This window comes from Xenopus tropicalis, chromosome 9 (assembly GCF_000004195.4).
Source record: "Xenopus tropicalis strain Nigerian chromosome 9, UCB_Xtro_10.0, whole genome shotgun sequence".
In the NCBI taxonomy this organism is placed as follows: domain Eukaryota; kingdom Metazoa; phylum Chordata; class Amphibia; order Anura; family Pipidae; genus Xenopus; species Xenopus tropicalis.
Window position 1 is genome coordinate 47,494,795 of NC_030685.2, and position 15,690 is coordinate 47,510,484.

At 41.6% G+C, this 15,690-nt stretch overlaps 1 protein-coding gene across 2 annotated transcripts in view; it reads left to right on the plus strand.

Annotated features, from left to right (window-relative positions):
* Positions 1 to 13,912, plus strand: part of ormdl1 (ORMDL sphingolipid biosynthesis regulator 1) — a 37,259-nt gene extending 23,347 nt beyond the window's left edge. The window contains exons 4-5 of one of the 2 annotated variants that reach the window (XM_012969979.3): positions 1,933 to 2,084; positions 11,840 to 13,912. In XM_012969979.3, the coding sequence (XP_012825433.1) occupies positions 1,933 to 2,084; positions 11,840 to 11,975 (288 nt within the window). In that variant the 3' untranslated portion in view covers positions 11,976 to 13,912. 2 annotated transcript variants of the gene reach the window in all.
* Positions 13,913 to 15,690: the final 1,778 nt, after the last annotated feature.

Consider the following 15,690-nt stretch of genomic DNA (forward strand, 5'->3'; position numbering starts at 1 on the left):
GCGCAGTGCCGTTCTTTGTGCCAGCGTGGATCTGGATATGTAGGAGAAAAAGCTAAACTTTACGCCATCGAAGTCTAACTCCTTTGGTTGGCTTTGGCCATAATCTGTTTTTTTTTTCCATGTAGAAGTGTTTTCTGCAGATAACATCTCTGGGTTGGGTTGCTTCTGGTCGCGGTGGGCGCAGTTCTCTATGTACTCTGTTGATCTCTATATGTGTGGTGGGGGTCTTTCAAGTAGTTGATTGAATATCCCCATTACTGATGGACGCAGGTTTTCCACACCTGTGGCTTCTGGTAGGCCTTTGATGTGAATATTATTGCGTCGGCTTCTGTTCTCTTGAGCATTATAAAAAAAAAATTGTGTAGCTTGAGACTCCACTGTTCTTTGTAGGTGATGAGTCAATGTAACCCGTTTGGGATGTGTAGTTGCCTTCTAGGGTTGTTACTCTCGTGCCCATCTGCTGGATGCTTTTATTTAGGTCGCAGATTTCTGACCGGAGGGTTTGTTCTAGTTTACCAACCATTACATTTAGATTGGTCGGTTTTTGTAGGCAGGCCTGCCAGGGCTTGCAGTTTGGTTCTGAGTGCATGTGTAGTAGGTAATCCATCTGTCGATGAATTGGGTTGGTTGAGAGTATGTTGTAGTGATGTTGGCTCTGGTTCTCCGGGGGATCCCATGTGGGCCTGTACCCGCATGGCTGTAGGGTTGCGTTTTTTTATTTGGTTTGTCTATGCGGTTGCTATATATCTGGGAACCTCTGGGGTCTGTGTTGGGTCTTTCCCGCTGAGGGTATTTACCTATGGTAGGTTCCCTTCTGTGCCCCATTCCGCGCCTTCGCCCGAACACCATGCTGGGGAATCGCCTTTGGAGGCTGTGGAGTCCATCTCGATTTGCAGTCTGGTGTGTATCTGTGCATGGACTTCGATCCGATCGCTAAGTGCGTCTTGTGATTGTGTGGGCCTTGAAGGGGAGCCTGGAGTATGTGCGTCTCCTTCCCTGGCCGCCTCTTCATCTAGGCCGCTGGTCCAAGATGGCTGCCGCGTGTCCAAGAGAATGCTGTTACTTTCATCTCTGGAGAGAAAAAAGGAGCAAATATTTTTTGTTTGACCTTTTGTTTTATCTTCTTTTGCTTTGTCATTGCGACTCTGGTGATGGATATTCATATTTTGGAGACTTTGGGTACGGAGCTCTCACACAATTCATGTGCTCAGGTTCAGCGTCAGGCCACGTCCCCATCAGTTGAATTTCTGCCCATAAAATGAAATATTTTTCTGATATACATCACTATATTATGAAAAGTATCATCCCCCCAGTAAATGCCTCTAAAATGAGAGAGCACAAAATGTTCAAAAAAGCATCTGGCACTGAGCAGAACTGAAATGTGAAATTCTGCTGGCACTAAGGTTAAATGATAGGGGGAGGATCTGTGAAAAGTTTGTTTCTGTTTCTCTTGACAAAGGTCACCGTGATTGAAAGGTTGGGTTACCACTAATGTATTTTTATATTCTACCATGTCCTGTTGAGTGCTCAACATTTTTGAACATTATATATATAAAGCAAACATTTTGGTACCATATAATTGAGCTTATGTTGAAAGTGGGTTTATACTGCACATTTTCATTTTTTTTTTTTTTTTATGATATAAATAATAAAAATTGGAGTCTAATATGAGTGTTCTTTTTAAAATCCTTTTTTTTATTTAAAAAAAATTGGAAATTTATAAATAAGAGGCTAAATTATATAATCACCACAAGTTATATTTAGCTTATGTTAAACATGGGTGTATTTTGCCTCTTTTAATCAGGTTAAACTTGTTTTAAGCTAATTGTGTAAATTGGTATGGCAGTTCATTTGATTCCCAGTGGGTTTCATTTCGTTGTCTATCATTTTATGGAATTGATCCTTAACACAGTGATATCCTGTTTCCTTTAGGGAATGTATGTGTTTCTGCATGCAGTAAAGGGAACTCCATTTGAGACTCCAGATCAAGGTAAAGCAAGACTCCTTACACACTGGGAACAGCTAGATTATGGTGTGCAGTTCACATCATCCCGGAAATTTCTCACTATATCTCCCATCATTTTGTAAGTAATCTTCCAGACAAATCAATTTTTGTTTTTTTCCTAGGTTGTTTTACTATAGTCCTATTTTCTCTGGGTCTTGGGGAGTCTGCATATATGAAGAATTGTGTATGGTGCTAATATGTAGTATGCAAGTAAAGACACACAAGTCTTGACTTGCCTCATGTAACCGTAGAGAAAGAGGCTTAACTCCTGTTTAAATCCGTAAATCTTTACCTCTTTTAAAGGGATTGCTCACCTTTGTAAAACATTCAGAAATATAACCATTAACATAAAAAAGGGAAAATTGTCTCATACTTACCGTGATTTTCATTTCCTGGTACCTCTCCATATCGCCACTCTCCGGGATAGCCCTCCCCTCCCCTCTCCTCATGGAAGTACTCCTTCCACAATCAAATAAATTACTACTAGAACCACCTAACCCATGTCTCGTAAAAAGCCTGAGTTAAGTTGGCCATACACGCACCGATGATATCGTACAAAACCTTGTTTCGTGCAATATTCAGTGCGTGTATGGCGACTCAACGAGGCGACCCATATCGCAAAAGGCTGCGGATATCAGTTGACTCGCCAATCAGGCGGGTTAAAAGATTTTGATCAGTCACTTTTGAAGGCACCCAAGCAAAATCTACCTTCAGGGCTGAATCTGCAGAAGGAGGTAGAAATCCTATTGTTTCTACCTCCATATCTGACTATTCAGCCCTGAACTTCTGTTGAGGGTGGGAAGATCAAAAATCACCACGTGTGTGGCCACTTCTAGATGGCTGTCCAGGGAGGGAATTTGCTGATATGGAGAGGTACCAGGAAAGGAAAATAACGGTAAGTACGAGACAATTTTCCCTGGCCCTCTCCATATCAGCACTCTCCGGGATATAGCAAGCTTCCCGAATGTTGGGTGGGACAAGAAAAACACCAAGAAATACAATTGTGCACTGTTTAATGAGCATAGGAAATGCTAGATAAAGAATTATGACCAAAGCGTGCATAATTGGCTGAAGATACATCCAACCGATAATGTGAAATTAATGTATTTGGAGATGCCCAGAAAGCCATTCTGCATATCACCTCCAGAGATGTACATACTTCTGCTGCCCAAGAGGATCCTGGGTTGAATGAGTTGTAGCCCTGGGAGCTGGTAAACCTCCGAAAGAGTAGGACCATCTGGAGATGGTAGATTTAGAATCTTTTCTCTTGCCCCCTGGCAAAACAAATAATTTATCAGCTTTCCTAAACTCTTGTGTAGCTTGACAATAAGCCTTCCGACATCCAGTAGATGTAGTGGATTGTCCGCACCATTCTGAGAGTTCTCCGGGAAAGATGATAGAACCAGTTCCTTTTGAAGGTTTAAAAGCAGGTACAAACTTTAGGATAACGTTATCCTGAAGAAAAACTGGACTATCTTCAGCAAATTTCAGAGCCTGCAGTTCTCCTACTCTTTTGGCTGAAGTCACTGCAACTAGAAAAAATGTTTTCAGGGTTAAATACCTGATCGAAATTTGGTTTCAACAAGATGAAGTCTAGAACCAATGGAAGGTCCCATTTTAGACATGAAGGTCTTCTGGCGGGTAGCTTTCACATAGCTGCCCTAAAGAACTTAATGACCAACGGATGAATAGCCCAACACACCCCTGAAAAGGCAGAGATAGCGAGACCTGCGTTTTCAGTGTTCTTTGAGTCCACTCTCAAGACCCATAGAACTCCATAGGAGTTCGGCAACTGAGACCGGAGGGCCGTTTTCTTGATCAACTCTCTCCTTGATAAAGGCCCTCCAGACACTGCAGTAACTTGAATTATTTGTAGATTTTCTTGACCTCATGAGTACCTCAATGACTTTCTTAGAGAGACCCTGTGGCTCTAGCACAGCGGTTCTACTTCTGCCAAAAGACTTAGACTCCTGGTCCCTTCCTTGTCTCCTGACATATGTGACAGCTGACAGGTTGTCTCTTTTGATCTTCACTCTGCTTCCTAGCAGCTTGTTTAAAAAAACAAAAGAAACAAAACTGTAATGCTTAATAAATGGCCCTTCAAATAAATTTGAGGGCATGTCTGACGACATAGACCTTACGCCGCTCTTCCCTCTAGCACCACCCCCTAGCCTGATCCTGAAGCATCTGTGGTTACTGTTATCAATTTTCATGAAAAGAGAGGCACTCATACAGACAATCGATCTGGATGTAGCCATCACCTCAATGCCTCTTTGATAGGTTGATCTACCTGAACCGCAGTGCAACAATCAACAATTCCCCCTGACCTGAACAGACGTAACTGAAGAAATCTCATGTGGCAGTGCGCCCAGGCCACCAGACAAATGGAGGATGCCATCATACCCAGAAGACGAGCCAGTATTGACGCCGGTACCCAAGACATCAAAAGAACCTCTGATACCATCCTTCTCAGATCTTGTTGTCTTTGGGATGATCATTTTATCATCCCTTTTCCTGTGTCTATGATCACCCCTAGGAGGGACACTTGTTGAGCCGGCTCTAGATAGCTCTTTGCAAAATTTAGACACCAGCCATGGCTTTGCAGTAATTCTATCACTATGTTCCTGTAACGTATGGCCTGATTCCTAGTGGATGCTAGAAGAATTAGATTGTCTAGGTAATCAAACAGCTTCAGCCCCTGCCATCTCAGAAAAGCAACCAGGGTTACCAAGATCTTGGAGAATACCTGCAGTGCAGTGGAAATTCCGTAGGGCAGGCAGGTGAACTGAAACTGCTGGTTTCCTACAGAAACTTAGGTACTTCTGATGTTCCTCTGTGATAGGAACATGGTGATAAACATCCTGAATGTCCAGGGTGTACATCGAGTCCTCTGTACAGATCTCTGCTCTTACTGATTCCAAAGATTCCATCCTGAATCTTTGAACATAAAGGTACTGGTTTACCTTCCTGAGATGCAGTATTGGATGCCATGCACCTGATGGTTTTTGAACTAGGAAGAAATGGGAATAAATCCCCCTTCCTCTTTCCCTTGCTGGAACAGGAACTATTACCTTCTGAGACAACATCTGCTGAAGGCTTGATTGCAAAGCCTGTTTCCTTTCCAATAGCTTCGGAAGGGGTGATATTAAGAACTTTGAGGGAGGAATCTGATTTCGGAACTGTAGTCTGTATCCCCCTTCTCACATAGTCCAAAACCCACTGATCTTCTGTGGATCTTTCCCAGATAGCCAGAAAGTGCTGTCCTGGTCGCCAGCAGCATTACCGCTCACTGGAAAGAGAAAGGCAGAACATGAGGTATAAATAAGAGCTCGAGCAGGAGGCCCCTGCCCCGAATGCCTACAGACTTGAGCCACATGACATCCCTTACAATACAGGAGCTCTGGACCCAGTCTCTCATTACCCCATACGAGGGGAGGGCTATCCCTGAGAGTGCTGATATGGAGAGGGCCAGGGAAATCATCTTTGCCATATAAATGCTTAACAGAAAATGTGCAGTTTGAGATATTCACCTGTGTTTTTCAAAAACGCAGATTTTTTTTATATTTAATTTTGAAAGTTCACATGGGGCTACTGCTGAGCTGCAAGTTAGAATGATATCACCCCCCTCCCCCCCAGCATCCAATCCGCAGAACAGTGGGAAGGTAGCAAGATAGCAGCTCCCAGTAGATATCAGAATAGCACTCAGTAGTAAGAAATCTAAGTCCGGCTTGTGACTTCTCCAGTTACATGGGAGTAGGAGAAACTATAGGTTACCTGAAAGCAGTTCTAATGAGTAGCGCTGGCTCCTTCTGGGAGCTCAGACTGCACTGAGATGGCTTCCTACACACCAATATTACAACTAAAACATTTTGTTGGTTCAAGAATAACAAGTGGTACAGTGAATTATTTGCTATGTAAAGAATGTAATTTAGAAATAAAAAAACATCTTAACTCTGGCTGCATCTCTTGTCAATCTGCCTCTAACCTCATCTGCTTCTGCCTGGTTCTTTGCATACACAATGCCTGGTTAATCTGCATACACGCAGGACGGGGGTGGGTTGGCCAGCATGTGAGGAGAGAAAAATCTGATGCGTTTTGGGACCTAGTGTTCCGGCATGCTTTAAAGCAGTGTTGCCCAACCAGTGGCTCGTGAGCAACATGTTGCTCGCCAACCCCTTGGATGTTGCTCCCTGTGGCCTCAAAGCAGGTGATTATTTTTGAATTTATGGTAAGGAGGTAAGTTTTGGTTGCTTAAAAACCAAGTATAATACCAAACAGAGCCTTCTGTTGGCTGCCAGTCCACATAGGGGCTATAAAGTAGCCAATTATAGCTCTTATTGCTACTTCTAGAAACCTTTTTCATGCTTGTGTTGCTCCCTAACACTTTTTCCATTTAAATGCTGGTCATGGGTATAAAAGGTTGGGGATCCCTGCTTTAAAGTAAAAGTCTGTTATCTGTAGGGGTTGATGTGACTTGATGGAGGTGGAAAGAAAAGTCTTTATTACTTTTTTCCTCTGTGTGTTGCTGTGTATGTGGGGTGGCATGTGATGAGAGAACGTGGATGCAGGGGCTTGTGTCTGCTTGAAGGAGGTCTGATGCAGAGAGGGGAGGAGGCAGGGAGCTGCAGTGTGAGAAGGAGGAAGTCCGTGATTCACAGGGAGGGTGGAGGGGTTTGTGGCGTGCCATGTGTGTGAGGAGGATTAAAGGGGGTTGTTCACTGGTGGAAAGGTCTGTGTTTTATCTGGGGGGGTGGCTGCGCAAAGGGTTTGTGAGAAGAGGGTTTGTGAGAAGAGAACTGTAATTGTGTTGGCATGGGGGTGCAGGTGGATTGCATTATTCAGAGGGAAAAGTCAGTCACTTTTGGGCAGGGGGTGTGTTGGTGTTGGTGGCTTGTTATGGGGTCATTGTATGCAGAAAGAGTTGCATACATTTGTATATGTAAAAAGTTCCAAAGGAAATGCAAAGTAAATTATATTAGATTTTTGATATTCTAAATATGTATATGTAGCTAAGTGTAATTTCCATTGTACCTAAGTGTTATTACCATTGAACTACCATTGAACTAATGCAGTTAAAGTACACAAGCACCCAATAAATTACCAGAGAGGGAAGTATTAATGCCCAATAGGAAACTAGTAAGGGCAAAGCCTGGAAGTGGTGATGTAAGCAGGTTCAAAATAGGCCACTCCCATCCCCTCCCCTTTTTAATTAAAAAAAAAAACACAGGTTTTCTAACACATGGAGAGCATTGTTAGTGAGCATTGAAAGTAAACAACCGTTTTAAAGGAGAACTAAAGACTACCTAAAGAAGTAGGGCAGGAATGTACATTATTGTTTTGGGTTTCTGTACCAACCCTAGGCAACCACAGCCCTTTAGCAGGGAAGATCAGTGCCTCCAAATATGCCTCTGTAACTCCCCCATCTTCCTTTTTGCTTTCAGTTACTAAGCTTAGAGACCGACTCAAAATATACTGCATAAATAGAATATAAACACAAGAGCAATAGACTGATTCATTTCGATTCACATTACATGACCGATCTGAAACTAGGGCTATTGCATCAGAATTGAATAATTAACCCTGCGGCATCAGCTTATGTGACAGACAAACCTCATTGTCTGCTTAATAATTTGCAAGGACCCCAAAACTTAGCTTCTCGGCAGCTATTCAGAGCACACTGAGCATGTGCACTGTCCTAGACAGTTCTGGCTTGTATAATTCTAGATCCGAGATACTGCCTAGATTTCTAGTTTGGCTATATCAGTGTTTTTCAACCTTTTTTGGGCAAAGGCACACTTGTTTCATGAAAAAAATCACGAGGCACACCACCATTAGAAAATGTTAAAAAATTTAACTCTGTGCCCAGCAGCAGTGCCCCCCTAGTACATTGGTGCCAAGAGCAGTGCCCCCCTAGTACATTGGTGTCCAGCAGCAGTGCCCCCCTAGTACATTGGTGCCAAGAGCAGTGCCCTCCTAGTACACTGGTGCCCAGCAGCAGTGCCCCCCTAGTACATTGGTGCCCAGCAGCAGTGCTCCCCTAGTACATTGGTGCCAAGAGCAGTGCCCCCCTAGTACATTGGTGCCCAGCAGCAGTGCCCCCCAGTACATTGGTGCCAAGAGCCAGCCCCCCTAGTACATTGGTGCCCAGCAGCAGTGCCCCCATAAGTCAGTGTACCCCGTGGCCCCCCCTAATACATTGGTGCCCTGCAGCATTTTACTTCTGCTCTTCGGCGGCTTCAGCAGCATCTTCCCCTCACGCGCGCCGCCTCTGCACTTCTGCCTACACGCGACCGCACACAGGCCCTTTTATAACGTTGCGCCCCGTGCGTACTGACGTCACCCGTACACACGGGGCGCTACCAATGACAGGGCCCGGATTTTATTAAAGGGGGCCCGAGCTACTAAGAAAAACTGTAGCATCGGCACACCAGGCAACATCTCGCGGCACACTAGTGTGCCGCGGAACAGCGGTTGAAAAACGCTGGGCTATATCCTGCTGCAAGGATACCTTATTATTGTCTTTTTTATTGCTGCACTATTTATTCCAATTATCTGTACTGTGGCCCTGAATACTGCATACTGCTCTTCCCCTTCCTCTTTCCTTCTTTTGATGTTCAAGCAATTTAACTTTTTTACCCTTTCTCTGTGCATAACAAACAATAAAGAAAAGTAAAAGAGCTATAATGCAGAAAATTCATGGACACTGTAAAAAAATACATGTTGCAGGGCAGTACTGATCGCACTTTAAAAAAAACTGCAATCAGTTGGATTTTTTAGACATGTGTCTGAATTTTAAAGTAGCCTGGTCGCCCAAGGTTGAGTGATTCTGCTGATGAGGTTTGTAGAAAGGTATTGAATACAGGCATCTTGGATTGGATTTGTTATTGCTTATGATAGTACTGTATTAGTCATGCCTGGCCTTTAACAGGGCAAAACTGGGGCATGATAGCAGAAATTTTCAATGGAGGAAGTTTGCTTGCATACAGGATTTTCTCCAGATACATTCTGCAGATTACGCATGGGAGCAAAATGATCTTGTATGCGAGTTCAGCCAGGGGTGTGGGATTCGAGTACTTGTATGCTTAGCCTATAAGTGAGCCAGTGGTTATATTCACTGACCAGAGTATTAGGATCAGACATAACCTTAAAGGAGGAGAATGTACCTGAGGGAGTCATCTTGGAGACAGATTTTTGGTAAAGACTAGATCCAGAATGTGGCCATCTTTATGGGTTTGTGTGTCCATTGCTGAAGTTTAAGAAAGGAGGAAGTTAGAGAATACAAGAGGGCCAAAGTTGTGAAGAATCATCAATATGGCAGTTAAATTCATCAAGGATGATTGCAGGGCTGTCAGTACAAAGGAAGAAAGAAAGACAGGTGTCAAAATCTGACAGAATGATAGCAGAGGAGGTAGATAAAGGGCCTGTAAATAATGGCCACGCATACAGAGAGTATGGAAAAACACTTAAAGGAGACATATTGGATAAATGGGAAAAACCCAAATTTTGTAGGCAATTATGACAACAGGCAACAGCGACGGAAGAAAGAGAGGCCACCATGAGAAAAAATACAGCCTTTAAAGGAGACATTTTATATAAAGTTTATATTCAGTTATAATATTCATCCTCCCTCAAAATGTGAAATGATGCAGAAAGAAAGATGTTTTGAAAGCATTTTACCTCTTTAAACTGTCATTTATATAAGAGCTGCATACACAACCTCTCCAGTTAGAAGCCAGAGCCAAATGAAACATGGGAGTGTCACTTCAGTCTCCTACAGGAAGTGGTCACAGCACTGACTGACAGGCTTTACTCAGCAGTAGCAGGGAAAACCCCTCCCTCCTTCTGTGTCCCTCTGCTTGTGCTGCTGGCAGGCAAGTAGAGCAGGAACTGACTGCTTGTGACATTGCTAAGCCCCGCCCATCTATGCATATTCACTGCACTTTAAGTAGGTGAGGTTGTCTTATTGAAGTCTATCAGGGCCAGCATCCCAGAGCCACATACTGAAGAGTCTAAACCGGACTGGGTAGAGCACAGTTTTCAAGCAGTTATGGACATATTTGAACCCAAAGGTATTAAAATAAAAGCACTTACTTCTGTTTTACATGGTTTAGTGCATTGTAAAAATGTATAGTATATATCCTCTTTAATGACAGAAACCTAACTTTCCCAGAATTATACTGTCATTAATGGCTGTAAATGCAAGGGGCCCGGCCTGCAGAGTTTAATGCAGCTGCCTCCTCTGTGTGGAACAGAACATTATACTTTGTTTAATCTTCTTGTGACAGAAATCTAACTTTCCCAGAATTACACTGTCACAAGAAGATTAAATGAGTAAGCACAACAGAGACCCTTCCGCGCACCCTAGCTCTCCAAAATGGCTGAACGCCCGGTGCACACTGCTGGAAGGATTGGCACCCTCCCAAATCCAATGTAGCAAAAAAAGCAAATGGCACTCAGGGCTGCAAAAAAGGGAACAAGCATGATAACGGGGTTATCTTGCCCCAAAACGTTGTACCTCCGCAGGGTTTGTTCCCTTGTTTGCAGCCCTGACTGCCATTTACTTTTTTTGCTACGAGAAGATTAAATGAAGCATCATGTTCTGTTCCACATAGAGGAGGCAGCTGCATTAAACTCTGCAGGTCGGGCCCCATGATATTTCTTTCAATCTGGATAAAATTATTACACTGATGCAAACAGTGATACAAGACAATTAGCTATTAGTTTTTTTCTATTTGAATAATTATTTAAAGGAATGCCGTCATGGGAAAACATGTATTTTTTTTATTTTTTTTTCCAAAACACACCAGTTAAAGGAAAAGTAACACTAAAAATGTTTAACTAAAAAATCTATTCTACCCTCCCCCAATAATTGCCCTATCCTGAAAAACATTTGTTATTTTGAATGCTTTAGAAGAAAATACCTGTTAAACTTGGCTCCCTGTCATTTGAACAAAGGTGATAGGGCATGCCGGGGAAAGTATTGTGAGATGCATCAACTATGCGGCGATCGATTGATCGAGCCTAGCCTGACTCCTTCCTATATACAGAAGTCAGGCTAGGCTCGATCAATAGATTTTTTAGTTAAAAATTTTTAGTGTTACTTTTCCTTTAATAGAGCTATTCCAGCAGATTCCTGCATTGAAATCTGTTTTTCAAAAGTGCAAACAGATTTTTTTTTTATATATATATTTTAATTAGGGATGCACTGAATCCAGGATTCGGTCTTTTTAGGCAGGGTTCAGATTCGGCCTAATCCACAGTCCTGGCCGAACTGAATCCAAATTAGGATTTGGAAGGGTTAATGTCGGTGCATAAACCCGGAAGTTTAAAACTTTTGGCTATTTCTGATTTGGTTCCATATTCGCCCGAATCCCTTAACATTGATTCAGGGGTTCGGTGAATCCCTAATTTTAATTTTAAAATTTCACATAGGGCTAGCCATTTTCTTTGTTTCCCAGGGTGCAACAGCCATGTGACTTGTGCTCTGATAAACTTCAGTCACTCATTACTGCTGAGCTGCAAGTTGAAGTGATATCACCCCCTCCCAGCAGCCGATCAGCAGAACAATGGGAAGGTAACAAGATAGATATCAGAATAGCACTCAATAGTAAGAAATCCAAGTCCAGCTTATGTATCCTCAGGTTACATGGGAGCAGGAGAAACAAAAGGTTACCTAATATGTAGCACTGGTTCTTGAAAGCTCTTCACAATGCACTGAGATGGCTGCCTAAACATCAATATTACAACAAAAAAAATACATTTGTTGGTTCAAATATATAGAAATTTTTATTTGCAAGCAAAAGTTAATTTTTTTCTTTATTGTTTTACTGACAGGTATTTCCTAACCAGCTTCTACACAAAGTATGACCCAACGCACTTCTTCATTAACACAGCATCTCTTCTCAGCGTCCTCATTCCCAAATTGCCACAACTGCATGGTGTACGAATTTTTGGCATCAACAAATACTGAAAAGGAATTCTGGGAAAAGTGTTTAATACAAGCGCACTTGTTCTTGGCTCTGGCTTTTTCTATTCTATTGGAATGGGTAGCCTATTAGGCCATTAACAGTTCCAACAGAAAGGATCTAGCTGTATCTTCTTTGTAAGCTGTTGGAATCCACATGGACTTTGAAAAGAAGGCTCAGCTCCCAGAATGCATTGGAAGTAGTAGATGTTAGAGAAGGATTTTCCTTTTATTCGCTGGGCAGGCCCAGCATCCACATGAAGTTTGCAGTGTATAAATCAGACTGACATAGGTTACAAAGAAGTTAGATTTAACTTGTTGAATCTAATGGGGAATTTATAGATACATTTCTAAGTAATATTTATTGCAATTTTTCTTTTTCAAGTTAAGCAATTCCATTTGTAAGGTAAAGCTCATTAAGTTGATAGTGTAGCCTTGTGCTGCATGCTGTGTTAATAATGAAATCCATTAGCAGTCTTTTATTTTCATATAGTTTTACTATTTCCCCTTCTTGAAGTGGGTGTAATTTGTATTATTATTAGTAGGAAAGGCTTTATGTTACACTTGTACCTTTATTAATCATCAGGTCTTAAACAGAGAAGCATTTGATAATGTACTGGTTTATATAACCTACGTGCAAATGAAATGTATAATCTACAGCACCTGCATAAAAATATCAAACTGATGGTGGCATAAATTCTAAGTTTCCGGTTGACTTCTTCATCTGTGCCATCTATGTATACATGACTGCACAGCATAGATAAAAACTCAAGCACTGAAAGGTTTATATTTGCAGTCCTCTTTTTCTGTTTTATTTCAAACAATACTTTGAAATACACTTTAGCTGTTTTGTTTCACGAGATGTCTAGGCTAGAGCCCAGCATTGCTTTTAGGTAGGGAGTGTTAGTTTCTTAATAGACATGGGGTATATGAGCTTACTCTCTTCAGTTAATACCTAGGTATTTAAATATATTGCTAATAGGTATAAAGAAAGATGCCAGAATTGCTCACAAGGCAAAAAATGACAAACTTCAAATAAAAGCTCCTGAATATTTTCTTTTGTTTATGAAGCAGACAAAATAATTCAACCATATTTTGATATGGACAAAGACTATAAGAGAAGAAAAAATAGTAAATCTGTTTTATTGCAGGTCAATAGTATTAAATCATTGCAAATAAGACTGCTGATCTGAATCTTTCATGTAAAATGTTTTTAATGGAGATAAACTGTGGCCCTACTATATTACTTATTCCCTTGTGCTCAAGAAGAAAAATTTGTAAATCAAATAAAAAAAATGACCTAATTAGGAACTGGAAGGAAAATGCAGCCAGAAGTGTTAGAATTCTCTTAAAATGAGAACATTCAACAGTCTACGCAAAGGCTCCCAAACACATTTTATGTACTTTTAATCAGAATGGAAAACCAAAAGATTTTAATTTCCTTTTTTATTTTACTAGTTGGCAAACAGTATACTTTGCCCAATGCTAACAATACAATGTTTCCACCCTGCTTAGAATTCCAGATCATCATTTACGTTTTTTTGGCCTTGGAAGCTTCTTGTTCTTTGGTTCTTCTGCTTGTTTGGTTAACAAAATTGAAATTTTGTTAAGCAGAAAATATATTTTTAAATTATTTACTTAGAACAATTTTGTTAAAGTCAGAAAGTGAAGCAGAAAAAAATAATTTTGGAACATTAAGAATAGAAATACAGATGTGAATTCACAAAATGATTTTGGGTTCAGAAAAACTGTTAATTTTAAATTAATGAGGTTTCTTGGTGAAGTAAGAGAATTTACATTGTTTAGGGAGACTATAATTGCACAAAGTAAACTTTTTTTTTTTTTTAAATGTTGTAAACATTTGTAACCGTTTTCTGAATATTTTCCTTTTTTGATGTGTTTTAGTTTACAAAATAAAATTCTTTGCCCTATGTCTTCTTTAATAGTGGTATGCTACTAAGACTGTTAATGTATGCCGTTGTGGAATCCGTTACCCACAATGTTTGGGACCTGGTATTTTAGATAAGTGTCTTTTTTTTATAATGTGGAATACAACATCTTCAACGGCAATAACATGCATGATGTTTTGTCGCAGCAACAAAATGCCAGATAAAGCCTTGCCAAAGTGGTCATTGATAATAGCTGTAGGGAAAACACTTAGGGGCACACTTACTAAGCAATTGAGAAAAAGTCCATTTACAAATAGGTTTTTGCCGGTACTAGAGTTTTGTTTTTTTTTCTAAAATAACTCCCATAATTTGTGATTTATTAACATTTAGTGGACTTTTTTTTTGTCAAAAAAAAAAAAAACATAGGTTTGATCTTTCAAGTAACATTGAGTCCTATGGCGTCTTAGAATAGTAGAGAAGTAGTCTTTTCAAAGCCTGCGCACATGAGCTAGCAGATGTCTTCACAGACATTTTTAACCTTTCCCTGCTCCAGTCTGCTGTTCCAACATGTTTTAAGAGGACCACCATTATCCCTGTCCCTAAGAAAATGAATGTGAGCTGCCTAAATGACTATCGCTAAGTAGCACTCACCTCCATTGCTATGAAGTGCTTTGAGCGTATAGTCAAGGCTCACATCACATCTTTACTCCCTGCTTCACTTGATCCACTCCAGTTTGCCTACAGGTCAAATAGATCTACAGACGATGCCATAGCAATTGCACTTCACACTGCCCTCTCCCACTTGGACCAGAGAAACACATTCGTGCGGATGCTGTTCATTGACTACAGCTCTGCTTTCAACACCATCGTACCATCCAGACTTGTTATGAAACTCCGTGACCTGAACATCGGTTCCTCCCTGTGCAGCTTGATCCTGGACTGACAAACAGACCTCAGGTGGTTCAGATCGGCAACATCACCTCATCCACACTGACACTTAGCACCGGTGCCCCCCAGGGATGTGTGCTCAGCCCCCTGCTGTACACACTGTTCACCCATGACTGTACAGCAACACACAACTCCAATACTATCATCAAATTTGCAGACAACACCACCATCATCGGCTGCATTTCTAATGGAGATGAGTCGGCCTACAGGGCAGAGGTGAGAGCCCTGTCATCATGGTGCTGTGACAACAACCTGCTGCTCAACGTCAGCAAAACTAAGAAGCTCATTGTGGATTACAGGAGACTGCAGGGAGGAGGCCATACCCCCATTCACATTGAAGGAGCAGAGGTGGAGAGAGTCAGCTGCTTCAGATTCCTGGGCATCAATATCAGTGAGGATCTGAGTTGGTCTCACCACGTTGGTGTGATCACAAAAGCTGCAAGACTGTGGCTTTTCTTTCTGCGGCGCCTGAGGAGGTTCGGCATAGACTCCAGAATACTCACAAACTTCTATTGATGCACCATAGAGTATTCTGTCCGACTGTATCACCACCTGGTATGGCAGCTGTAATGCTTTGGACCACAAAGCTCTGCAGAGGGTGGTGAGATCAGCACAGCCACAGTCTTTTCACACTCCTACCATCAGGCAGGCGGTACAGGAGCATCCAGACCTGCACCAGCAGATACAGAGACCGTTTCTACCCACAAGCCATCAGGCTTCTGAACTGCTGACATTCTGCACACACCAACACACACTCCCATAACTACTGGACTCTTCACAGTGTCACTTTAAGCAAAGCCACTTTAAATCCTCACTGCACAATTCCAAATATTTAATTGCATTTTTTTATTGTAAATACTTGTACCTTTATTGCACACTTATTA